This window comes from Maniola hyperantus, chromosome 20 (genome assembly GCF_902806685.2).
Source record: "Maniola hyperantus chromosome 20, iAphHyp1.2, whole genome shotgun sequence".
In the NCBI taxonomy this organism is placed as follows: Eukaryota; Metazoa; Arthropoda; class Insecta; order Lepidoptera; family Nymphalidae; genus Maniola; species Maniola hyperantus.
This window is the reverse complement of record NC_048555.1, coordinates 13,552,455-13,579,029: the sequence shown is the minus strand read 5'-3', so window position 1 is coordinate 13,579,029 and position 26,575 is coordinate 13,552,455. Positions and strand designations below refer to the sequence as shown.

The window sequence follows — 26,575 nt, the reverse complement described above, 5'->3', positions numbered from 1 at the left end:
ACGGAAAACGAAGCATGAAACCCACACACTCCCATTAAAAATTCAATTACTTCGGGAGTTGTAGTGCTGCGCGCGTGATTTTTTGTGCAGTGAATAACAGTGTTGTGACTCACCAGGATTATTGTTTGCAGCGTCATCCTGCAACGGTATCCTGAGATACAGTGTCCAAACTTTAACCATCAATATCACCGCGGCCCAACATCCAAAAAACAAGCCACAAATACCATCTAACAGCCCGCAAGAAGACCTACCGAAAGGTGAAATCCGCTTGAAGATCGGACGCCGGGATCACCATAAAAAGGTACCACGAAATTTGGGAAAACACGTGCTTCCAGCGTGGAAAATTTTCAACCGACCTAGATTTCGCGGCGTGCCTCGTGTACCGGTGACGTCGACCGACCGGAAAATTTTGCCTAGTACTCCAACACAGGACCGAAGGCTGCGCCCCCGCGAGCATCATCATACGGAGGACCAGTACATCAAGCCATCAGGTGAGCTCGAGGGAACTCCTTACCCTTACGTTGCAGACCCCCCGTGTTTGGGCTTTTTCAAGTCAGCTCCGCGAGCCCATCCCACACAAAACCCCCTGACCCCCTAACTTGGACCCCCCATACCCCCTATTTTTTCAAATTTTCTAAATAAAACTTTGAAAATTTCACAAGTCCTGGAAAGCCCCGACCCCCCAACCCCAAAATTTTTTAACCCCGGGAATCGACCCCCCACGGGAGACCCCCCGGACCCCCCCACTTTTTTATATCGGAATTAGTCCCCTTATGAAACCCCCCCCCCCCCCCCTTTTAAAATTACCCCTCAGGTGAAACCCCCGCGGGCTATATCTCGGGAACTATAAGAGCTACCCCCCCCGAGTTTGGGTTCATTCGACGCGCCCTGGAAAAAGGAAACTTTTGGCTCCGGCAGAATCTCTAAATTCCTTGCGCACAAACCCCTACGGCCCAAAAACACACTTGGGATTTTTCCAAATTCGGGCATCTGATTTGGATTCACCATAAAAATCAAATTCCCCCCCCCCCACCCCCTCGAGCAAAAACCCCCGCGGCGTCTAACTCAGGAACTATAAGAGCTACCCCCCCCGAGTTTTAGCTTGTTGAAACCAGCGCGAGGAGAGGAATCTTTTGGCCCCGCCAGATTTCCTAAATTCCTCTCGTGGAGACCACAAACCCACAAAAGGACGACCCACGTGACTCGCTGCACACAAGAAGGCACAAGAGCTAGCAACATCGAGCTCCAGCGTGCAACGGGCAGCACTCAACGCACAGCATTAGTTATAATTAGCAAGTAATTATTGTAAATTTAGATTAATTAGTCTTAATATTTAGTTTAAAAAAAAAAAAAAAAAAAAAAATGTCTGACAACCAAAAGCAAACGGCGACGGAGACTGGTTCGGTCTCGTCCAAATCATCGACCAAGTCAGTGACCACGGGAAAGTCGACCTCGCGCCCAACGAGACAGAAAGAGCAGCTGGGTGCGAGGCCGACAAGGCCCACCCGGTCGCTACGAGAGAAGGTCCTCGCTCGAACTGCATCAGCGCGGTCCTCAATCAGCGAGGACATCTCTCTACAGCCCCCGCCGCCGTTGCCTCAGTCACTCCCCCCATCCCCAATGGACATTTCCAATGAAAGAGTATGCACATGGGACCAGGAGGAGATCCCTCCTCGGCCTATAGAATCGGACGACGAACTCTCCGAGGGCTCATCAATCTCGGAAAGAGCGCCGTTGGGCCGCCGCAGTATGCTCTTCACCACGTCCAGACGGACGGGAGTCGAAATGGATGCAGCAACCAAACTCGCAAACGAAACGCTCCTCAAAGCAAAAGATGCCATCGAAGCGGCTGGGAATATGAAGAAGGAGTGCAAGGTTATCGCACTAGAAAGCCTGCAGGTCCTCTACGAGACTGTGCTCTCGCTGTCAGACTCCAGATCAAGGCATAAGCACAACCTGGAGAAGGAACGAGCCAGGCACGCCCAGGAACTGGTCAGGGTAGAGCGCGCCCACAACAAACAAACCGCGGAATTACTCAAAGACCTTAACCAGCGGCTGAGCGAAGCCCGAAGTGACATCTCGGGAAACCTGGAAGAGACGAGAGCGATCAGAAGTTGGCTAGGGTATGAAACACAGGAACCCTACAGGAAAATCAGTGAGATAGCCGAAATGACAAAAAAGATAACTGCCATAGAGAGAAGCATTGGTGAGCGGTCCCATACAGAAGGGACAGGTCAAAGGGTGACAGACATGGGGCCGCTCATCAATGACCACCAAAAAATGACATCCCAACTGGACCACTTGGCCAAACAACTGGATGACATGCGACGGGCTTTGGACAAAAACTTCGACAGAATAAAAACTGACATGACAAAACAACTGCAGCTATGGACGACCGACGACAAAATCGGCAAGGGTATGGCTGAGGTCAAAGAGGCCATTCTACAGGCTGAAAAGAACCTCAGCCAGACCATTGCCGAGCAGCCAACACCAATACCGCAAGTTGCACATGAGGCGCCGCCAAAAGAGGACCTCATGGAACAACTCCAACCAATAACAGAAAAGTTGGAAGCGGTGTCGTCGGAACTCCGCACCATGCGGGAGGCTAGAAACAAAACCCCGCCTCCCGCCACAAGTCTGGGCACTGAAATAGCCCTAGCAGAACTGGTCAAAACGGCCACTCAAACTGCGGGCAAGGCAACATACGCCCAAATAGCACAGAAGCCCAGACCCCCAAGACCCAACCACACTCTGATAGTGTCGGCTACCGACCCCGATAAAACGGGGGACAAGGTAATCGACAATATCAGGGCGGTGTTGGACCTCCAGAATACGGGGGCGAAAATAGACAAGGTGCGGAAAGCAAGAAACCATAAAATCGTCCTCAGCTGCAGCACTAAGGACGACCTCACGATAATTAAAAACAAACTCAAGACGGACAACGGCCTAAAGGCAGAAATCCCTAAAACCAATAATCCCTTGGCTATTGTAAAGGACGTTCTCACCTATAACTCTGATGCAGATATTGTAAAATTCATAACATCCCAGAACGCGCACCTTCTGGAGGGAATTCCGGCAAAGGACGTGGCAGTCCGAGTGCGTTACCGCAAGAAGGCACGAAACCCACTCGAGTGCCACGTCGTGTTGGAGTTGTCACCGGAGGTGCACAAGCGTTTTATCGACCAAGGGAAAATATATATAGATCTGCAGAGGAGACCGATCGAGGACCAGTCGCCACTAGTACAGTGCGCAAAATGCCTCGGTTTTGGGCACACAAAAACACTTTGCAAGGAGGCGGACCAGCTCTGCAGTTACTGCGGGGGGGTGCACTCATGGGAGGAGTGCTCCCGCAGAGCAGGAGGAGGACTCCCTTCTTGCAAAAACTGCCAGAGGGCCAACAACAAAACGAACATTGATCACAACGCTTTCAGTGGGGATTGCCCAGAAAAGCGTAAGTGGGACTCTATAGCCAGGTCCCGGATAACATATTGCTAAAGGCGCCCCAATGGAAGACAACACAACAAAGCCTAAATACACCACGTTACAATTTATTCAAGCAAATCTACAGAGATCCAAGCTTGCCACGGCGGAACTGCTGGAAACGGCGAAGAGAAAGGGAATTTCAATAGCTCTGGTCCAAGAACCCTACGTGGGACGATCTGGAGTTTTGAAACAATACCCCGGCACTAAAGTCATCCAGTGCACTCTGAACCGTCAGAAGCCAGTGAAGGCGGCAGTAATAGTGTTCGGTGACCAACTGGAGGTTATTCATGACCCTCAGTTGGTGACTGAAACGGAAGCCGCTGTCCTCCTGGTGGCAGGGACGCTGAGGCTAGGAGTCGTGTCAGTCTACTATGAAGGGGACCAGGACATAGAGCCCTACCTAGTCCGCACAGAAACAGCGTGCGAAAAGCTAAATGTCAAGCACCTCATAGTAGCAGGTGACGTAAACGCTTGGAGTCACTGGTGGGGAAGCCCGACTGAGGATCAGCGAGGAGCCGCGTATTCTGCCTTCCTGAATGGCATGGACCTCCAGATTCTTAATACCGGAAATACACCAACCTTTGAGACGCACAGGGGTGACAGGCTATGCACCAGCATTGTCGATGTCACCGCCTGTAGCGAATCATTATTAGGGAAAATAAGGAACTGGAGTGTGGACCGAAGTATAACAACATCAGACCATAATGCAATTACCTTCTCTCTGCCACTGGGAGTAGCCTTGACACCGCTCAGGCCTCTCACGACACGGAGATACAATACAAAGAAGGCACGCTGGTCTGACTTCGCAACACACCTCAGAACATCTCTTAAAGAAAATAACATCACATCCGAAAGAATCACAAAGGCCAAAACACCGGAAGAACTGGATACAATCATTCAAACCTACATCAACGCCGTTCAGGAAGCATGCAATCGTGCAATACCATCAGTCGAACCAATGAAAGGAAACCCCAAACCACCATGGTGGACCAGAGACCTAGAGGAAGCGAAGGCTGATGTGTTACGTAAGAAACGACGCATAAAGAATGCTGCACCAAGACGTCGACAGCTAGTCATAGATGACTACCTAGCAGCCAAGGAGAAGTACACCAAAATGGCAAACGACGCCCAGACTGAGAGTTGGAAGGAGTTTTGCACAACGCAGGAAAAGGAGAGCATGTGGGACGGTATATACCGGGTCATAAGGAATACAGCCCGAAGACACGAAGACGCGCTGTTAAGAGATGGTGAAGGAAACACTCTATGCCCGGAAGAATCAGCCAAACTTTTGGCTAACACCTTCTATCCCGAAGACACAACAGCAACGGATACATCATACCACATGCGCCTCAGGGAAATGACGGAGGGGTACAACCAGAGAGTGAAAGAGCAGCTGTCAGAGGATGATCCACCATTCACGCCAGCGGAGCTAGACTCCGTACTCAAGGCACTAAATCCCAAGAAAGCTCCGGGACCAGATGGATTAACCTCTGACATCTGCACAAAGGCCATAGACTGCGGAAGGGAGGAGTTCATGGCGATTGCAAACCAATGCTTAGCGCTGATGTACTTCCCCATGCAGTGGAAAGTGGCCCACGTCGTCATACTTCGGAAACCCGGCAAGGACGACTACACTCACCCAAAGTCATACCGACCAATCGGCCTACTATCAATCTTCGGCAAAATCGTCGAGAAGATGATGGTGGGCAGACTGCAGTGGACAATCCTTCCAACTCTCAACAAGATGCAGTATGGCTTTGTGCCACAGCGCGGAACCGAGGACGCCCTCTATGACCTTGTGAATTACGTGCGCTCAGAAGTACAACAAAAGAAGAGCGTACTAATTGTATCACTGGATATAGAGGGAGCCTTCGACAACGCCTGGTGGCCCGCACTCAAACATCAACTTATATCCAAGAAATGCCCCGCAAACCTATACGCCATGGTATGTTCGTACCTCACAGACAGAAAGATCAAAGTCAACTACGCCAGAGCAACTTACGAGAGGGAAACTACGAAAGGTTGCGTTCAAGGATCCATCGGTGGACCAACCTTCTGGAACCTCATTTTAGACTCACTGCTCAACAAACTAACGAGTGACGAGGTATACTGCCAAGCGTTCGCAGACGACGTGGTACTTGTTATCTCGGGTCACGACATGAACGCCATGGAGCAAAAAACCAACGAAATACTGGGCGGAGTAACGAGGTGGGGAAAACGCAATAAGCTAAATTTCGCCGCACATAAAACCAATGCGATGCTAATAACAAAGAAACTAAAATGCGGAACCCCCAACCTACACATGGGCAACAGTAGAATCAATCTAGTTGAAGAAATAAAGCTCCTTGGACTCATAATAGACCGCAGACTAACCTTCAAACCGCACATATCCGCAATATGCAAAAAGACTGCGGATATCTATAAACAGCTAGCATGTGCGGCGAAGGTAACCTGGGGCCTGAATCGCGAGATAACAAGGACTATATATGTCGCGGTGATCGAACCAATAGTGTTATACGCTGCAAGTGCATGGTACCCCGCCACGGAGCTCGAGATGGTCAAAAGCCAGCTGGATGCCCTTCAAAGGGGATTCGCGCAAAAGATCTGCAGAGCGTATCGCACGGTCTCGCTCACCTCGGCACTCGTCTTGTCGGGGCTACTTCCCTTGGATTTAAGAATACAAGAAGCGGCAAATCTATTCATGGCCAAAAAGAGCTGGTCTAGAGATTATTTGCCCCCCGAGCGGGATTTAGAAAACAACGTCAAACACATCAACCAACCACACCCGTCACACCTTACAACAATAAAGTACACGATCCTAGAGAGCTTGGACCAAAACTCCCAGGACTCCCACCACATAACAGGCCCACATATCTATACCGATGGCAGCAAACTAGAGGGAAAAGTAGGCGCTGCCCTCACCTGGTGGGAGGAAGGGAGGGAAATAAAACACGCTCTCTACACACTGGATCCAGCCTGCACTGTTTTCCAGGCAGAACTCTACGCCCTACACAGGGCAGTTCTGCTTGCAAAACAAAGCGAGCTGCCAGTAGTCAACATCATGAGTGATTCGAGATCATCACTTGAGCTACTGGAGAACCCAAAAACAACACACCCACTGGCTAGGAAAATTTTAGACAACTTGAGAGAAATTCACCAAGACAACAGAGATGTGCGTCTGTTCTGGATCAGGGCCCACATAGGTACCCCAGGAAACGAAAGAGCAGATGAACTCGCGAAAGCGGCATCACAAAGAATCAACTCTACTCCAAACTACTCGAAGATCCCCCTATCCTATGTCAAAAGGAAGATACGAGAGGAGTCTGTACGGAAGTGGCAGGACAGGTACAGTACTTCTCAAACAGGGCGAGTAACGAAGATATTCTTCCCAGACGTGGCTAACGCCTATAGCACGGTGAGGAAGATTAAAATAACTCCTCTGCTATGTCAAGCCTTCACGGGGCACGGAGGAATAGCGGAGTACCTACATCGGTTCAAACTGAGAGACAGCCCGGGGTGCGAGTGCGACCGAGACATTAGTGAATCGGTCGAGCACATCATTCTGGACTGTCCTCGCTTTGAAGCGATGAGGATGGGAATTGAAATCGGAGCAGACGTACAACTGACGACAAAGACTTTACACGAGACTCTTCGCGACAATGACACCAGAGACAAACTAACAGACTTTATAGAAAAAATCTTCCGGACTGCGACGAAAAGAAACAGCACCATGACACCAAGACAGGTTGAAACAAGCCATGCAGCCGGCACTGACTCTGTGAACCAAACCGCCACACCCATAGACATTAGTCCTGCAGCAGTGCAAACCATTACTATCAAAGAACTGCTAAAGTCTGGGGAAAAAGGCGAACCGGGGATCAGACTGCGCGGGGTGGCCACGTTCATGGACACCAATCTCGAAGCGTTGGGAATGTGCTTCTGTAATGCGCACGGTGCAGGCAGAGTGGAATTGTCCCCCGGACTGGCCGCTCTGCTTAACGGAAGCACATCTAAAAACACCATGAAGCGCAGAACATACAACGCAATGCCTGTGACTACAGTGGCTGAAAAGCGCTGTCGAATAGTGAGAGTAAAGAACAAAATCATAGCACTATTCGAATGGGATCTCCTCGAGACCCCATTCACACAGGTAAGTTCTGTGCTCAAACGCATAGGAGAAATGAACGTGGACACACCGAGGCGTATCAGTGTCGATGCGATGGCTGTCGGATACTCAAAGGGCATAGTGGATGACTTCATCGGGTGCATCGAAGCCTCAAAAACACACGAGGTGGTGGTTTATGAAGGCAGAGGTGAAGACCTCAGTTTTCTTAAACCACAAAAAGCTAAATCACCTTGCTCAAGTCCAGACCCAGAAGGTTTGTCAAGAACTTCTGCGACACTTAGCGGCTCGGAGAAACTGCAGCTAAAGCTGGTGTCAGCAGGCAAAGCAAAAACCGCTGGGGTAGTGAGCAAAGGAAAAAGCATGCTGAGCGCCACGGTGAGTACACTAGCCGAAGCTATCCAAAGCATGTCCGGAAGAATAGACAATATAAGAGCTGCGAAAACAACAAAGAAAGTCGAACAGGCCATACGGACTTTTACCAGACCCGTGACAGACATCCGACCAGGACCATCAAGACAAGACAGATCTAGAGCAGACAAGGGACAAGTCTCCCCACCCGTTCTTAGAGACGTAAAAAGGCCCCTAGATCATGTCATAAACGCCTTTCTCGAATTCCAAGCCATCACAAAAGCAGAACAGGAGGTCAGTCGCAAGACTTGTGCAGACATCATGCAGGCTTACCTCCTGGAGAACACCGGCCTGCTAAAAGTGAGGCTGAGAGAGGCGGAGGCATCGATCTACAATAACAACACCTCTGAAATCGTCATCGGAGAGGAAGGAGGGGACCACATGGCCGCATATAACACCAAACGCGGTTTCGTCGAACTGGACGAGGAGGGGACGAAAGAGAGCGGTAAACCAAAGTTCCGAACGGACCCAGATGACCCGGTGGTGGTTGTCGCCCGCTGCACCAGGATCATGTTACAAGAGAAGATCCTGGAGAGGGCTAAAACCATCGCCGGCAATAACAACGAGACCCTGGCGCTCTGGGAAACTCCGAAGATCAAATGGGTTAACGGAGTGCCAGGCTGTGGCAAGACCACTTGGATCGTGAGGAACTTTGACACAAGAAACGATATTGTCATAACCAGCACGACGGAGGCAGTAAACGACTTGAGGGAGAAGCTGGAGCCCAAAATTGGAGCGCAAACCAAAAACAAGGTGCGCACTATGGCCTCAGTTTTAGCAAATGGTTTTAGGGAGCCTGATCGGAAGGGATGTAAGCGTCTCATTATCGATGAGGCTCTCATGAACCATTTTGGGGCCATAATGATGGCAACCAAGCTAGCGGGAGCCAGCGAGACCCTCATGATCGGTGACATGAATCAACTGCCCTATATCGACAGAGAAAACCTCTTCAAGATGTCCTACTGCCGCCCAAACCTAATCGCGTCAGTCGACCAGGAGCTGTTATGTACGCACAGGAACCCACTCGATGTAGCGTATGCCCTCAGTGAAGTATACGGGGGCATATACTCATCCAAGACTCAGATTCGATCCCTGGAGCTGAAGCAGTATACAGGCGCGAACATCCCGAAAGGTACAGACAACACCTTGTACCTCACTCACACACAAGGTGAGAAGGAAACCCTAAAACAGGAGGGTTTCGGGACGGGATTGGGATCGCGCGTGAATACCATCCATGAAGCCCAGGGAGCTACCTTTGAGACAGTGGTAATAGTGCGTACAACACAGAAGAAGATACAGCTCCTCGACAGTGTACCACACGCAGTCGTGGCCGTGTCGCGTCACACAAAAAGCTGTACATATTACACCGATGACAGCAGTGACGCGACCGCTTTATTCATCTCGAAGGCGGTCAAGGCTACGTCCAACACGATCAGGGACTATAACATCAAGATGGCGATACGGGGGGGTGACGAGGCAGTCTTGAGGAAACTACTTACAATAAGTCCCTAGAAACTAGACCTAATTTAAGCAACTAACAGAAACAATAAGTAAAGTGCACGTTTCGATAAACTAACCGAGTAACTGTAAACTGTTAATCATTATAATAAGTATAATTAAAAAAAAAAAAAAAAAAAAAAAAAAAAAAAAAAAAAAAAAAAAAAAAAAAAAAAAAAAAAAAAAAAAAAAAAAAAAAAAAAATATATATATATATATATATATAATAATATGTATGCATGTATGATTTAGTATTAAGGAAAATAGCTGTGTAGAAGTAATTAAATAACAAAATAAACTAATCTAAAAAAGGTCGCAGACCACGCGTCTGCGGAGTTGTTAACTTATTTAAAAAAAAAAAAAAAAAAACATAACCTAACATAACCTAACATAACCTAACATAACCTAACATAACCTAACATAACCTAACATAACCTAACATAACCTAACATAACCTAACATAACCTAACATAACCTAACATAACCTAACATAACCTAACATAACCTAACATAACCTAACATAACCTAACATAACCTAACATAACCTAACATAACCTAACATAACCTAACATAACCTAACATAACCTAACATAACCTAACATAACCTAACATAACCTAACATAACCTAACATAACCTAACATAACCTAACATAACCTAACATAACCTAACATAACCTAACATAACCTAACATAACCTAACATAACCTAACATAACCTAACATAACCTAACATAACCTAACATAACCTAACATAACCTAACATAACCTAACATAACCTAACATAACCTAACATAACCTAACATAACCTAACATAACCTAACATAACCTAACATAACCTAACATAACCTAACATAACCTAACATAACCTAACATAACCTAACATAACCTAACATAACCTAACGGTTAGCAATTGATTTTTAAGTTTACAAAGTTATAAATGCTGCCGTCGTCTGTACATTTTGTTCGCAATAGGCTCCCTGCTAACTACACGTTATGTTGGTCGCCCATATCTCGTCACGTATTTATTTCTGGGCAGTTTTGATAAATTTAAAAGCAGTGTTGTACTTTGAATTAATTTACTATGATTATTCAGGTTTTTCAGTGTAAGGGTTCAGGAATTACGAGAATTGTTAATTGATGTGGCGTTCTCTGCGGACGAATCCTTCGTATAATTATGATCGAACTTCACTTACAGGTAAGTTCGTTTAATCTTACTATAAATGTAAATAACTAACACAAAAAGCCGGGAGCCTAGTGGGTTAGGACGTCCGCCTCCTATCCGGGAGGTCGAAGGTTCGATCCCGGGCACGAACTTCTAACTTTGGGAGTTGTGCGAAATTAAATATCACTCGCTTCAAAGTGAAGGAAATCATGGTGAGGAAACCTGCATACCCGAGAATTCCCCATAATGTTCTCAAAGGTATGTGAAATCTGTTAATTCGCACTCGTCCTGCGTCGTGCAGATAGACAGTGAATAGCGCCGACGTACAGCAGAGTCGTCCTGCGTCGTGCAGATAGACAGTGAATAGCGCGGACGTACAGCAGAGTCGTCCTGCGTCGTGCAGATAGACAGTGAATAGCGCGGACGTACAGCAGAGTCGTCCTGCGTCGTGCAGATAGACAGTGAATAGCGCGGACGTACAGCAGAGTCGTCCTGCGTCGTGCAGATAGACAGTGAATAGCGCGGACGTACAGCAGAGTCGTCCTGCGTCGTGCAGATAGACAGTGAATAGCGCGGACGTACAGCAGAGTCGTCCTGCGTCGTGCAGATAGACAGTGAATAGCGCGGACGTACAGCAGAGTCGTCCTGCGTCGTGCAGATAGACAGTGAATAGCGCGGACGTACAGCAGAGTCGTCCTGCGTCGTGCAGATAGACAGTGAATAGCGCGGACGTACAGCAGAGTCGTCCTGCGTCGTGCAGATAGACAGTGAATAGCGCCGACGTACAGCAGAGTCGTCCTGCGTCCATGTGAGTGCTCTCTCTCTTTCTCGTTTAAGTACTGATATTCTGATCACGCTTATGCGCGCACGATGGTCTGTAGTCTGTAGTAAATGCTGCATCCAGCAGCGCGGCTTGAGCTGACGTACAGCCGGGATGGATGGTGAATCACGTAGTATTTTTAATAGAAAGAAGTTTTTTCTTTCAATTAAACTGACTTGATACGTTCCGTTCGAATTTCAACTCTTACTTTTCGCCCTAGAGAGCAAAGTTTACTTACCCATCTAAGTACTTACCACTTTCGGAATTCCGGGCGCCTTCGCGGGAATTTCCTTGTTTGTTAGAAATTGATGCTTTTCCATAGATATAGGTACCTATGGGGATAGAAGTCAATATCTAAAACGTAGGTAGTGATTATATACTCTTTGTCAATATGCTACGTAATATTTTAGAAATTCGCTTCCATTCCTTTTCAGTGTAAATTGAGCCAATAATTATTAATTAGATATTTTACGCCCGAAATCATTGTCGTATGCCACCTTGGGTGGTTAATATAAGTCACCGCAAGGGTAATACGTATATTTACGTGTATTTTTCACGTTCAGTCAGACTGTTACACACGAATAATATGACTCGTCGGGAAAATAAAATTCCTGTTTCGTCACACTATGGTGGACATGGTGCATTTTTCCCGTTGTGTCACAGTGTAACTTACGGTGTCACTCGGAGTGTGACTCAACGGGAACAAGGCGAGCAGTGGCTCACTCGGAGTGTGACTCAACGGGAACAAGGCGAGCAGTGGCTCACTCGGAGTGTGACTCAACGGGAACAAGGCGAGCAGTGGCTCACTCGGAGTGTGACTCAACGGGAACAAGGCGAGCAGTGGCTCACTCGGAGTGTGACTCAACGGGAACAAGGCGAGCAGTGGCTCACTCGGAGTGTGACTCAACGGGAACAAGGCGAGCAGGGGCCGCAGGACGGGACTTCAGACGGCTCGTATACAAATAAAACGAATATAACGGTAATAATAATTTATTGATTAGGTAAATAACTATGTTACCGCAATATCATGACAATGGCGGCTCCGTGTTACAATTTTATACAAAATCGACTACAATTACAATGTTTCGAAATAATCCTGCAACTGTACAACTATCTTCTTTCAGTGAAGCGGAGGGCGCGGAGGGCGCGGAGGGCGCGGAGGGCGCGGAGGGCGCGGAGGGCGCGGAGGGCGCGGAGGGCGCGGCAGGCGGTCGGACTGCGAGATGGGCTCCGTCTAAACCTAATCGATTCTTTGGATACAAATTATATACAAGGCTCACTGACCGCTACCTACACGCCGCCGCCCCCCCCCCCCCCCTCCCCCCCGCGCCGGCGACTCGAGCACTACAATCATTTATTTACAATATACGCAAATCTTACACTTAAAAATTGTACAACATCAAAATCTAAATATATTAGAATTATTGAATTACAAGTCACTATTGATTAACACTTAAGTACTACGCGTATGAAGCGGGACAGGAGAACAAGCGGGACAGACGCGGGTCGCGATACGTACATGCGAGTGACAGTTGTAATAGTAAACTATAACGAAGCAAATCTTACACAAAATGATTTTCATTAAAAAATATATTAAATCATTGCTTATCATAATCATTAAAGAATACATTCTATTACATGCGAGAACGAAAGCGACGCGTCCCTGCTACTGCGACACGAGTAGGGACGCGTCCCTGCTACTGCGACACGAGTAGGGACGCGTCCCTGCTACTGCGACACGAGTAGGGACGCGTCCCTGCTACTGCGACACGAGTAGGGACGCGTCCCTGCTACTGCGACACGAGTAGGGACGCGTCCCTGCTACTGCGACACGAGTAGGGACGCGTCCCTGCTACTGCGACACGAGTAGGGACGCTTCCTCTACGCCTCGTGAGCTGGTCGTACATTACGGAAGCGCGATCGCAGATCGCAGGAGCTGCAGGAAGTTGGCACGCACTAGTCGTGAGCTCCGCGGCGCCGCCTGCAGGTGAAGCGGGCAGGTGGTAGGTAGTGCGCCGGCGCCGGCGGCGACGACGCTCGACGTCTACGACTTCTTCCTGCAACACACGAGCGGGCGCGGGTGAGTGGTGGTGTGGTGGTGTGGTGGTGGGGTGGTGTGGTGGTGTGGCGTGTGGTGGTGTGTGCGGTGGGTGGGGACGAGCGCTACTCACTGGTCGTGGTTGTCGGTGTCGGAGTCGTCCAGGTCGGGCTTGGTGCGGCGACGCTCGTACAGCAGGATGATGGCGCACAGCACGAACACCTCGGCGCAGATGCCGAGGAAGGGCCACAGCGCGGCGTACATGTCCTTGACGCGCAGCGTGGTGGTGGCGTTGAGCAAGGCGCCGGGCGCGCTGCAGCGGTAGTAGCCGGCGTGGCGCCGCGCCGCCGCCGCCAGCAGCAGCACGGCGTCGGGCGCGCCCGCGTCGCTGTCGGCCAGCACGGCGCTGTCGTCGAGCGGCACGTAGGGCCCCTTGTCGTCGCTGGCGTTGGAGTAGGACCACTCGACGCGCGCGTACGGCTTGCCCGTCACGCGGCAGGTCAGCTTCAGCTTCTGCCCCTCCACCACGTTGGTGTTGGCGGGTAGCTTGAGATGCGGGCGGCCCCGCACGGCCCAGCGCGCCTCGCCCGCGCCGGGCAGCGCGCACGAGTAGTTGCCGAAGTCCTCCTCGGTGGTGCGCGCCAGGCGGAACTCGGCGCCGCCGCGCTCCAGCGAGTAGCGCTCCTTGTCCCACACCAGCGAGATCTCCGTCTCGTTCTTCCTCCTGCGGGACAGAGGAGAGCGGAGCGGATTGTAGCGGTGACGGTACTAGTGATAAGCCACTGACCTTCCAGTCCAGTAGCCGCTGCCTGTTTTTGTTAGTGAGTAATAAGAGGCAATCTTCGTAAGCAGCTTCGGTTCGACGAGATTGGATTTGGTAATAAAATTGGATAGTAAACTTGGAAAAACAATTGTCCTACAAAATTGATGGTTCGAGTGGAGCGCCCTCCATATGTCCTAATAACGAGGACATTAAAATTATTAATAGTATTAACTATTACTTATACTAATGTTCAAACAAAAAACTTTCTGTTATTCAGACAATTTCAACACCCCACCACAGAGCAGGCGGCGGCTGCTGGACTTCTACTCGCCAACATTCAGCCTGTCGCCAGATACTCACAACAGAGCAGGCGGCGGCTGCTGGACTTCTACTCGCCAACATTCAGCCTGTCGCCAGATACTCACAACAGAGCAGGCGGCGGCTGCTGGACTTCTACTCGCCAACATTCAGCCTGTCGCCAGATACTCACAACAGAGCAGGCGGCGGCTGCTGGACTTCTACTCGCCAACATTCAGCCTGTCGCCAGATACTCACAACAGAGCAGGCGGCGGCTGCTGGACTTCTACTCGCCAACATTCAGCCTGTCGCCAGATACTCACAACAGAGCAGGCGGCGGCTGCTGGACTTCTACTCGCCAACATTCAGCCTGTCGCCAGATACTCACAACAGAGCAGGCGGCGGCTGCTGGACTTCTACTCGCCAACATTCAGCCTGTCGCCAGATACTCACAACAGAGCAGGCGGCGGCTGCTGGACTTCTACTCGCCAACATTCAGCCTGTCGCCAGATACTCACAACAGAGCAGGCGGCGGCTGCTGGACTTCTACTCGCCAACATTCAGCCTGTCGCCAGATACTCACAACAGAGCAGGCGGCGGCTGCTGGACTTCTACTCGCCAACATTCAGCCTGTCGCCAGATACTCACAACAGAGCAGGCGGCGGCTGCTGGACTTCTACTCGCCAACATTCAGCCTGTCGCCAGATACTCACAACAGAGCAGGCGGCGGCTGCTGGACTTCTACTCGCCAACATTCAGCCTGTCGCCAGATACTCACAACAGAGCAGGCGGCGGCTGCTGGACTTCTACTCGCCAACATTCAGCCTGTCGCCAGATACTCACAACAGAGCAGGCGGCGGCTGCTGGACTTCTAGCTACTTTGGGAAGTATGGCCTGTAGACATTTGGCGGGAACCTTCCCAGTTATATCGAACAAAGTTTGATTATTATCATCGACATAACGTCACCTGTCTTCGACAATTAGTTTTCAATGAGACGTAATGATGATCGCCTCCAGGACGCGTCGAGGTCCCTCCCTTTGACGTGTTGCATGCTGTCTGTATACATCTACGTTGATATATAATATTAACACAAATACGCGAAATTCATTCCGGCTTCTTTACTGTTCCTAAGCAAATTAAAAAATACTTTTAAATACTTATATCTATCTTTACCAATGATTATTATCACGCAACATGCAGGTACGCAGGCAGATCTCCGGCAGATATCGAAGCTATACAAATACGCGCTTGCGATAGCGCCAGATATTCGGGCTGCGCGCGAGTTGCGAGTGACGTCACACAATTAAACCCACGGAAGCGGCTCGTTAGCGAACAGCGCGGCGGCGCTTATCGTTCTATGCGCCGCGACTCATCAAACAGACGTTGAGTATCAGACACCTATACCTACAAAGTCGCTTCGAAGTAGGAGGTGAGAGGAGGCTGTAGGCACAGGGCGTGACACTCACCACACGTACTGCAGGCTCTTGTCGTTGGCGAGCGGGCACAGCAGCGTGAAGTTGCCGCGCACGTCGTACAGCACCTCGGGCGGCGCGTCGGACGCGGCGGATGTTGTCGGTGGTGAAGTAGGAGGTGAGAGGAGGCTGTAGGCACAGGGCGTGACACTCACCACACGTACTGCAGGCTCTTGTCGTTGGCGAGCGGGCACAGCAGCGTGAAGTTGCCGCGCACGTCGTACAGCACCTCGGGCGGCGCGTCGGACGCGGCGGATGTTGTCGATGGTGAAGTAGGAGGTGAGAGGAGGCTGTAGGCACAGGGCGTGACACTCACCACACGTACTGCAGGCTCTTGTCGTTGGCGAGCGGGCACAGCAGCGTGAAGTTGCCGCGCACGTCGTACAGCACCTCGGGCGGCGCGTCGGACGCGGCGGATGTTGTCGATGGTGAAGTAGGAGGTGAGAGGAGGCTGTAGGCACAGGGCGTGACACTCACCACACGTACTGCAGGCTCTTGTCGTTGGCGAGCGGGCACAGCAGCGTGAAGTTGCCGCGCACGTCGTACAGCACCTCGGGCGGCGCGTCGGACGCGGCGGATGTTGTCGATGGTGAAGTAGGAGGTGAGAGGAGGCTGTAGGCACAGGGCGTGACACTCACCACACGTACTGCAGGCTCTTGTCGTTGGCGAGCGGGCACAGCAGCGTGAAGTTGCCGCGCACGTCGTACAGCACCTCGGGCGGCGCGTCGGACGCGGCGGATGTTGTCGATGGTGAAGTAGGAGGTGAGAGGAGGCTGTAGGCACAGGGCGTGACACTCACCACACGTACTGCAGGCTCTTGTCGTTGGCGAGCGGGCACAGCAGCGTGAAGTTGCCGCGCACGTCGTACAGCACCTCGGGCGGCGCGTCGGACGCGGCGGATGTTGTCGATGGTGAAGTAGGAGGTGAGAGGAGGCTGTAGGCACAGGGCGTGACACTCACCACACGTACTGCAGGCTCTTGTCGTTGGCGAGCGGGCACAGCAGCGTGAAGTTGCCGCGCACGTCGTACAGCACCTCGGGCGGCGCGTCGGACGCGGCGGATGTTGTCGATGGTGAAGTAGGAGGTGAGAGGAGGCTGTAGGCACAGGGCGTGACACTCACCACACGTACTGCAGGCTCTTGTCGTTGGCGAGCGGGCACAGCAGCGTGAAGTTGCCGCGCACGTCGTACAGCACCTCGGGCGGCGCGTCGGACGCGGCGGATGTTGTCGATGGTGAAGTAGGAGGTGAGAGGAGGCTGTAGGCACAGGGCGTGACACTCACCACACGTACTGCAGGCTCTTGTCGTTGGCGAGCGGGCACAGCAGCGTGAAGTTGCCGCGCACGTCGTACAGCACCTCGGGCGGCGCGTCGCTGGCGGCGGCGGCGGCGGCGGCTGCGGGCGACGGCGACGGCTCCTCACCTGCACACACACACGCACACGCGTCAGGCCACGCTCGCGCGTCAGCTCCACTAGCTACTGCGCGGCGCTACACGGCACACGCACGCCGCTACACGGCACACGCACGCCGCTACACGGCACACGCACGCCGCGCTCGTTGCCCACGTCGCAGCACTTGTGCGTTTGTCTTTCATACGATTACCGATGTTCGATTGTCCTTCACGTTGTGACGCGACGAGCTCAGAGGAGGGAAGCGAGAGTTAGATATCCAGATACGCAATAACAGGAGAGGATGTGGGAAACAGGAGACACCACGAACGGCGACGGGAATCTCCCGTATCTGTGACGTCTGCCCCAGAATGAGGAGAGTGACATAATGGGGACAAGGAAGCAGATAGGAAAGAACTTGTAGGGAGTCAAGAAGGCGCCCCGGAAAAGAGCCACCGAGCAAGTACCGAACGGGCGCCCTCCCGCGTTTCGGCCCATATAACCGCGAGGTTGGTGGGGCCGTGGGAGGTGGTGTCCTTCACGTTGTAATTGATTGACAATTTCAAACTCGGTTGGGCACGTCAGGTCCTGCGTCGTGCACGACGACGGGTGGCGCTAAGTACGAGTACGGAGTACTGGGACAAAATTATGAAGCGATCCAACTAACTCAACGTTTACAATTTACTATCTGTAATACTCTACATAGTTGTTCCCGTGGAGTCACACTCTTGTGAGATACACTGTGACACAACGGGAGAAAAATCTTCTCGAGTCATAGTGTGGCACGAGGAATCATATTTTCCCGGTGAGTCACATTCGTGTGTAACAGTGTGACTGAACGTGCAAATGATCCTAGAGCCACACTGAGACATACCGCCGTTTTATATAATATCGTTTCCTCGACAGTACACCGTGTCACACACACACCTGTCGGGTCACAGTGGAACTCCGCGAGTGTGACTCGACGGAACAACCCTCTACATTCAATGTCAACTCAAGCTCGTAACTGGGAACGTGACGTCATTGAAGTACACTAATATGGCCAAAGAGAATATAAATCACTGCGTTTAAAGGCTTAAAATGGAAGGAATAATTTGTCTTACGAAATCTTAAGTTTGAGTAAATTACACACTACTGTAATTGTCAAAGTTTAAACCAAAGTAGAAGTTTGTAAACCAGTCACGCAAGCCTCGCGCCTCGCATCTGTCACGCAAGCCTCGCGCCTCGCATCTGTCACGCAAGCCTCGCGCCTCGCATCTTTCACGCAAGCCTCGCGCCTCGCATCTGTCACGCAAGCCTCGCGCCTCGCATCTGTCACGCAAGCCTCGCGCCTCGCATCTGTCACGCAAGCCTCGCGCCTCGCATCTGTCACGCAATCCTCGCGCCTCGCATCTGTCACGCAAGCCTCGCGCCTCGCATCTGTCACGCAAGCCTCGCGCCTCGCATCTGTCACGCAAGCCTCGCGCCTCGCATCTGTCACGCAAGCCTCGCGCCTCGCATCTGTCACGCAAGCCTCGCGCCTCGCATCTTTCACGCAAGCCTCGCGCCTCGCATCTGTCACGCAAGCCTCGCGCCTCGCATCTGTCACGCAAGCCTCGCGCCTCGCATCTGTCACGCAAGCCTCGCGCCTCGCATCTTTCACGCAAGCCTCGCGCCTTGCATCTGTCACGCAAGCCTCGCGCCTCGCATCTGTCACGCAAGCCTCGCGCCTCGCATCTGTCACGCAAGCCTCGCGCCTCGCATCTTTCACGCAAGCCTCGCGCCTTGCATCTGTCACGCAAGCCTCGCGCCTCGCATCTGTCACGCAAGCCTCGCACCTCGCATCTTTCACGCAAGCCTCGCGCCTTGCATCTGTCACGCAAGCCTCGCACCTCGCATCTGTCACGCAAGCCTCGCGCCTCGCATCTTTCACGCAAGCCTCGCGCCTCGCATCTGTCACGCAAGCCTCGCGCCTCGCATCTGTCACGCAAGCCTCGCGCCTCGCATCTTTCACGCAAGCCTCGCGCCTTGCATCTGTCACGCAAGCCTCGCGCCTCTCATCTGTCACGCAAGCCTCGCGCCTCGCATCTGTCACGCAAGCCTCGCGCCTCGCATCTGTCACGCAAGCCTCGCGCCTCGCATCTGTCACGCAAGCCTCGCGCCTCGCATCTGTCACGCAAGCCTCGCGCCTCGCATCTGTCACGCAATCCTCGCGCCTCGCATCTGTCACGCAAGCCTCGCGCCTCGCATCTGTCACGCAAGCCTCGCGCCTCGCATCTGTCACGCAATCCTCGCGCCTCGCATCTGTCACGCAAGCCTCGCGCCTCGCATCTGTCACGCAAGCCTCACGCCTCGCATCTGTCACGCAAGCCTCGCGCCTCGCATCTGTCACGCAAGCCTCGCGCCTCGCATCTGTCACGCAATCCTCGCGCCTCGCATCTGTCACGCAAGCCTCGCGCCTCGCATCTGTCACGCAAGCCTCGCGCCTCGCATCTGTCACGCAAGCCTCGCGCCTCGCATCTGTCACGCAAGCCTCGCGCCTCGCATCTGTCACGCAAGCCTCGCGCCTCGCATCTGTCACGCAATCCTCGCGCCTCGCATCTGTCACGCAAGCCTCGCGCCTCGCATCTGTCACGCAAGCCTCACGCCTCGCATCTGTCACGCAAGCCTCGCGCCTCGCATCTGTCACGCAAGCCTCGCGCCTCGCATCTGTCACGCAATCCTCGCGCCTCGCATCTGTCACGCAAGCCTCGCGCCTCGCATCTGTCACGCAAGCCTCGCGCCTCGCATCTGTCACGCAAGCCTCGCGCCTCGCATCTGTCACGCAAGCCTCGCGCCAAGCTCTCTAGTTATATTATTAAATGTCTACTTCTAATAGGGTCGCCAACCGTCCATAACATATGGAAAAAGTCCCGCAAATTGCTAATGCGCGTGGCCGCCATTTTAGTGACGTCAGCACTAGACTGAAGTTTCGAGCTGATGGTATATTTTTATTTTGGCTTACGTCAAAATGACGTCATTTCGATGTTAACGAGACATGGTTCCAGCGCAATAGCAATTTGCGGGATTTATATTGTACTGTATTTCGGGTCTGCGCACTGTCTACTGTTGAACAAACAGGACGCAAAAGTACCATACTTCGCTGAAGAAATGTTGGCAACCCTAAATCGTGACGACGACATGCCCATGCGCCATCTACACTACATGTTACATGGTGAGTAGCGAGCAGTGACACTCGGACACGAGCCAGTAGCGAGTAGTGACACTCGGACACGAGCCAGTAGCGAGTAGTGACACTCGGACACGAGCCAGTAGCGAGTAGTGACACTCGGACACGAGCCAGTAGCGAGTAGTGACACTCGGACACGAGCCAGTAGCGAGCAGTGACACTCGGACACGAGCCAGTAGCGAGTAGTGACACTCGGACACGAGCCAGTAGCGAGTAGTGACACTCGGACACGAGCCAGTAGCGAGTAGTGACACTCGGACACGAGCCAGTAGCGAGTAGTGACACTCGGACACGAGCCAGTAGCGAGTAGTGACACTCGGACACGAGCCAGTAGCGAGTAGTGACACTCGGACACAAGCCAGTAGCGAGTAGTGACACTCGGACACGAGCCAGGAGCTAGGTAGTAGTTGTAATCAAATAGCTGTTGCAACCAAAGAGGCAACTTCTACCACAGGCACAGTAGTACGCTACGCAGCTGATACAGCACTAAATACGACGATACGACGACGGCGACTGTGCACTGCCGCCTCCGAGTCGGCCGAGGTACACCGTACAATGATAGCAAAGACAAAGCAGTACCGGCGGGCAGCACCACGACGCGCACGCGGTGGCGGCGGTCGGCGGCGCACGTGTAGGTGCCGGCGTGGTACGCGCGCGCGTGCGGGGCGCGCAGGCGTGCGGCGAGGCGCGCGTCGGGCGCGGCGGCCGCCTCGGGCGCGGCGCGCATGTCGGGCGGCGGCGCGGCGCCGTCGCGCTGCCACTCGGCGCGCTGCTCGGCGCGCAGGCGGCACTCCACCGTGAGCGGCGCGCCCAGCGCCACCGTCACGCGGCTCTCCTCCGCCTCCGCGTCCGCCTCCGCCTCTGCAGCAGCACACGCTCACACTCGCGCCCCACGCTACTCCACGCGGTCGATGGCCGGCGACGACACCTCGACCTCGTTTCGAGACTGAGGTATCGACTATCGATGGACTGACTGTATATTTGCTGGTGATTTGGTCCAAGACACAGGACTGGTATCGACCGTATATACTGTGCGGTTAGGAAGCATAACTTATGTTGGTTTTTGTCAATATTTTGTCAGCAGAATGGAAAACATCCGCCTCACAACACGACGCGGAGCCGCTATCGCTAGCGACAAGACAAACACGTGATGGCATATGCCGAGAGTCGTAAAGGAGGTAAAATCCCTGAACAATGATGCAGACGACATAAGCTGAGCCAACAAGCACGCAGATTGTGGTATCTCGCAGATACGCTATCAGCTGATATCGGCGCGGGCGTGCGATACAACTGTGTGTTATTTGAGAGCTGTTAAGTTACCTTGTGTCGTGTACATACTCCTACCTACTACAAACTTTTTAAGAATTTCCTTGATTCAAAATAATGAAAATTTTAGAACTCGAAAGTACCTAGTAGAGTACAATGAACCGTGATGTTAATCATCGACAAACAAATAAATAGTTTGGATGGACATTATAATATTTGGAGTGTACCTACAGGTCACAAGTGACATCAGTCGCAGTACCTAGACCTACTACACAAGTGACATCAGTCGCAGTACCTAGACCTACTACACAAGTGACATCAGTCGCAGTACCTAGACCTACTACACAAGTGACATCAGTCGCAGTACCTAGACCTACTACACAAGTGACATCAGTCGCAGTACCTAGACCTACAACACAAGTGACATCAGTCGCAGTACCTAGACCTACAACACAAGTGACATCAGTCGCAGTACCTAGACCTACTACACAAGTGACATCAGTCGCAGTACCTAGACCTACTACACAAGTGACATCAGTCGCAGTACCTAGACCTACAACACAAGTGACATCAGTCGCAGTACCTAGACCTACAACACAAGTGACATCAGTCGCAGTACCTAGACCTACAACACAAGTGACATCAGTCGCAGTACCTAGACCTACTACACAAGTGACATCAGTCGCAGTACCTAGACCTACTACACAAGTGACATCAGTCGCAGTACCTAGACCTACTACAAAAGTGACATCAGTCGCAGTACCTAGACCTACTACACAAGTGACATCAGTCGCAGTACCTAGACCTACTACACAAGTGACATCAGTCGCAGTACCTAGACCTACTACACAAGTGACATCAGTCGCAGTACCTAGACCTACTACACAAGTGACATCAGTCGCAGTACCTAGACCTACTACACAAGTGACATCAGTCGCAGTACCTAGACCTACTACACAAGTGACATCAGTCGCAGTACCTAGACCTACTACACAAGTGACATCAGTCGCAGTACCTAGACCTACTACACAAGTGACATCAGTCGCAGTACCTAGACCTACTACACAAGTGACATCAGTCGCAGTACCTAGACCTACTACACAAGTGACATCAGTCGCAGTACCTAGACCTACTACACAAGTGACATCAGTCGCAGTACCTAGACCTACTACACAAGTGACATCAGTCGCAGTACCTAGACCTACTGAACAAGTGACATCAGTCGCAGTACCTAGACCTACTACACAAGTGACATCAGTCGCAGTACCTAGACCTACTACACAAGTGACATCAGTCGCAGTACCTAGACCTACTACACAAGTGACATCAGTCGCAGTACCTAGACCTACTACACAAGTGACATCAGTCGCAGTACCTAGACCTACTACACAAGTGACATCAGTCGCAGTACCTAGACCTACTACACAAGTGACATCAGTCGCAGTACCTAGACCTACTACACAAGTGACATCAGTCGCAGTACCTAGACCTACTACACAAGTGACATCAGTCGCAGTACCTAGACCTACTACACAAGTGACATCAGTCGCAGTACCTAGACCTACTACACAAGTGACATCAGTCGCAGTACCTAGACCTACTACACAAGTATCCCACCACTGTTGTGCGATGTGACAAAGTCGGAGTATAGTTGGGTATATACTCAGTTGAGTCATGTTGTAGTCTGGGTATCATCGTATCCCACCACTGTTGTGCGATGTGACAAAGCTTCGCTACTGAGGCATGTCACTTGCATCGCTACTGAGGCATGTCACTTGCATCGCTACTGAGGCATGTCACTTGCATCGCTACTTAGGCATGTCACTTGCATCGCTACTGAGGCATGTCACTTGCATCGCTACTGAGGCATGTCACTTGCATCGCTACTGAGGCAAGTCACTTGCATCGCTACTGAGGCATATCACTTGCATCGCTACTGAGGCATGTCACTTGCATCGCTACTGAGGCATGTCACTTGCATCGCTACTGAGGCATGTCACTTGCAGCAGAAACTAAAGGAGGAATCCATTCTAACTTAATATGATTATGATTTACGTAATTATGATTTATATTTAAATAACTATATTTAATACTAGCGACCCGCCCCGGCTTCGCATGGGGTGCAACGTAGGTACTAATGTGGTGTCAGTGAGGAGATTATTATAGACGCCGCGCCGCCTCCGTCTCGTTTTGTTGCGCGTTAATTAAGCGATATTTCATATTATTTTGATTTTGTGATATCTCGTAAATCTTTATAAATTGAAAAATTAAAAAGAGCAACCGCCGAGTTTCTTGCTGGTTCTTCTCGGTGGGAACGGCGTTCCGAACCAGTGGTAAATTAAAACTACCTGACTTTTCATAAGCACTTGTAAAAAGTTTACATGAATAAAAAAACATTCTATTCTATTCTATTCTATTCTCGTAAGATATTATTCTAAATTAAATTATGTAAAGGGCAATTTTGTCTAAATTGAATATTACAGATGATTAACTATTTTATTTTGAAAAGAATTAATAATATGTCAGTAAAATCACCCTCGAAAGTAAGGCTTTGTTTCAGATCACATTTGAAAATCATAAAATCGAGTAATGTGAGCCAACCTTCAAAGATACATGTATGCTATCGCGGACTTTTTTGTAGAACTTTGTAAGAAAAACAATTTCACCATACATTGTTTTCGCCATTTATGCAGTGCACGCCACGGAAACTCTCAAATGAGAGGATTTTTTTCGACCTAGTTCACTTTATTTCAATTTCCCTAGGGATCTCTAATTTTTGAGAATTAAACCATACCTATAACCTTCCTCTTGAATCACTCTATCTATTGGTGAAAACCGCATTAAAATCCGTTGCGTAGTTCAAAACATCTATGCGTACATACAGTACAGACACGGGACGCGACTTTATTTTATACTATGTAGAGATATTCACGTTAAAATCAATAGAGGACTATTTCTTTCTAAAATAAAACTTAGGAGAAGAATAAACTGAGTAATTATTTAGATGCCTACCTCGTAGCTCCCGATGAAGTGACCCTTGCCACTGAATCAATAATGCAAGTAAACTGTTCTGAATATTATCATGTAATGCGCGAGTACATCTGCTCAACGTAAACTTGTTAGTAAGCAATAACTTGAAGCACACCATTATAATCTAGTTTATTTTAAATTTTCAAGTAACAAAAATTTTTATGTAACGCAAAACTTATTAATTAAATTTACAAAAAAAAGATTTTATAACAAATAAATGCATTCTCTTAAACTCCTCTTATTCTGCAAATCACATTCGTTGAGATGATCATGTGTGGTGGGTGTCCAACAACCACCAACACCACCGCCTCCTGCCTGGTGAAGGACACCACGACATACATGAAACAGCTGGAGCAGTTGCCACAGCCGCAGCTGTGAGCAGTTGAGCAACAACTGCTGCAGCTGCCCGCAGCCCGGGTGAGGAGGCTCTCTTTGACTTTAACCTGCTCTGCTGTACATTTGCACATTTGCAAATGCAACTGTCCAAAGGTGCCCGGTACACTGGCAGCTGAACTGGTGCCGTTGTGCCACTGCCTAGCAACACAGCTCGGGTACACTGCAGGGACACAACACAAAGCTAATCAGCCGTCTCTCCACTCTCTGCCTGCTGACAGTCAATCTATCACTCAAACTGCATTTGAGGGGAAACATATCTGGACATAAATTCTGGAAAAGGTTCCAATCCACAGTGGAGATATTGTGAGCTGCAGCTCCATTCACAGTGGGGAGGGGGGAGGGGGGCGATAAAAGGACATGTAATATTACAAAACAAATATCCCCATTTCTTTATCCCCTTTCCTATTAAGTGAAAGTCATTTTACCTAACCTTCCCGCTGTAATCACAGATCTCAATTTAGATTTGATTGTGGATTGGAATATATTTTCAGTGAATATGTCCATTTTGTGGTGAATATGACGTGTCGATGGGGAAACAAAGTAGGTATCTATATTTATATAATTGTTGTATTCAGTTAACATTGCGTCAACCGAGCGTCAATCATTCGCTAGTCCGGTGAGCACGAGTGCAGACTGCAGAGCTATGACATCACCGCCGCAGCGTAGGGCCTCTGCGACACGACTCTAGGGCGCTGGCCGCTGCCCGTCGCACTACACGAGCATGCAGTGATCGCTGCCACAAACGACTAGCTACCGATGCGGGTTACATCAGCTAACATCGCAACCGGAGCAAATAAATGTTCAATTACTTTAAAAATTTACTTACTTTGTGCTTCTGACGGAATTACACTCGCTAAAAATAGAAACGCGAGAGGCAAACAGGAAGCGACTCGGGCCATGGCGATCGCGGAGTCAGCTCCGAACTCCTTTTGCGGCTGAATTTAAACAACTCGAGACACAAAACTGACGATTTGATGGAACACACCCAGCAACCAATGTACCAATGTCTACGAAAACCGAAAACTCGTCCTAACTCATCAAAGTCGATGCGCAATATCACGCGCAATATGGCGCCGTCCTAGATTCTTATTTCTTGACCTTACAAAATGACAGATGATCAGTGCTGCCATTACTATAGTCCATTCATAACGTAGATAGAGTAATAAAGTTAGATACAGGAACGTTTAGTTTTTTAATTCACACTAAAAAGAGAGCACAGAT

General features: G+C 50.6%; 3 protein-coding genes across 3 annotated transcripts; 2 read left to right on the top strand and 1 right to left on the bottom strand.

Moving 5' to 3' along the window:
- Positions 1–3,495, top strand: LOC138403705 (uncharacterized). Its single transcript, XM_069505205.1, has one exon. It carries the CDS (start codon positions 1,363–1,365, stop codon positions 3,493–3,495), a length of 2,133 nt encoding a protein of 710 aa, XP_069361306.1. The 5' UTR covers positions 1–1,362.
- A 10-nt stretch (positions 3,496–3,505) lies between these two features.
- Positions 3,506–9,744, top strand: LOC138403704 (uncharacterized). Its single transcript, XM_069505204.1, has one exon. It carries the CDS (start codon positions 3,506–3,508, stop codon positions 9,527–9,529), a length of 6,024 nt encoding a protein of 2,007 aa, XP_069361305.1. The 3' UTR covers positions 9,530–9,744.
- Positions 9,745–13,662: 3,918 nt separating this feature from the next.
- Bsg (immunoglobulin domain-containing protein Bsg) lies at positions 13,663–26,468 on the bottom strand. The gene is made up of 9 exons (XM_069505562.1): positions 26,181–26,468; positions 21,242–21,523; positions 17,349–17,487; positions 17,036–17,161; positions 16,875–17,000; positions 16,714–16,839; positions 16,599–16,678; positions 16,061–16,538; positions 13,663–14,257 (listed from the first exon to the last, which is right to left on the bottom strand). Exons 1-9 carry the CDS (start codon positions 26,251–26,253, stop codon positions 13,663–13,665), a joined length of 2,025 nt encoding a protein of 674 aa, XP_069361663.1. The 5' UTR covers positions 26,254–26,468.
- Between the last annotated feature and the right edge of the window lie 107 nt (positions 26,469–26,575).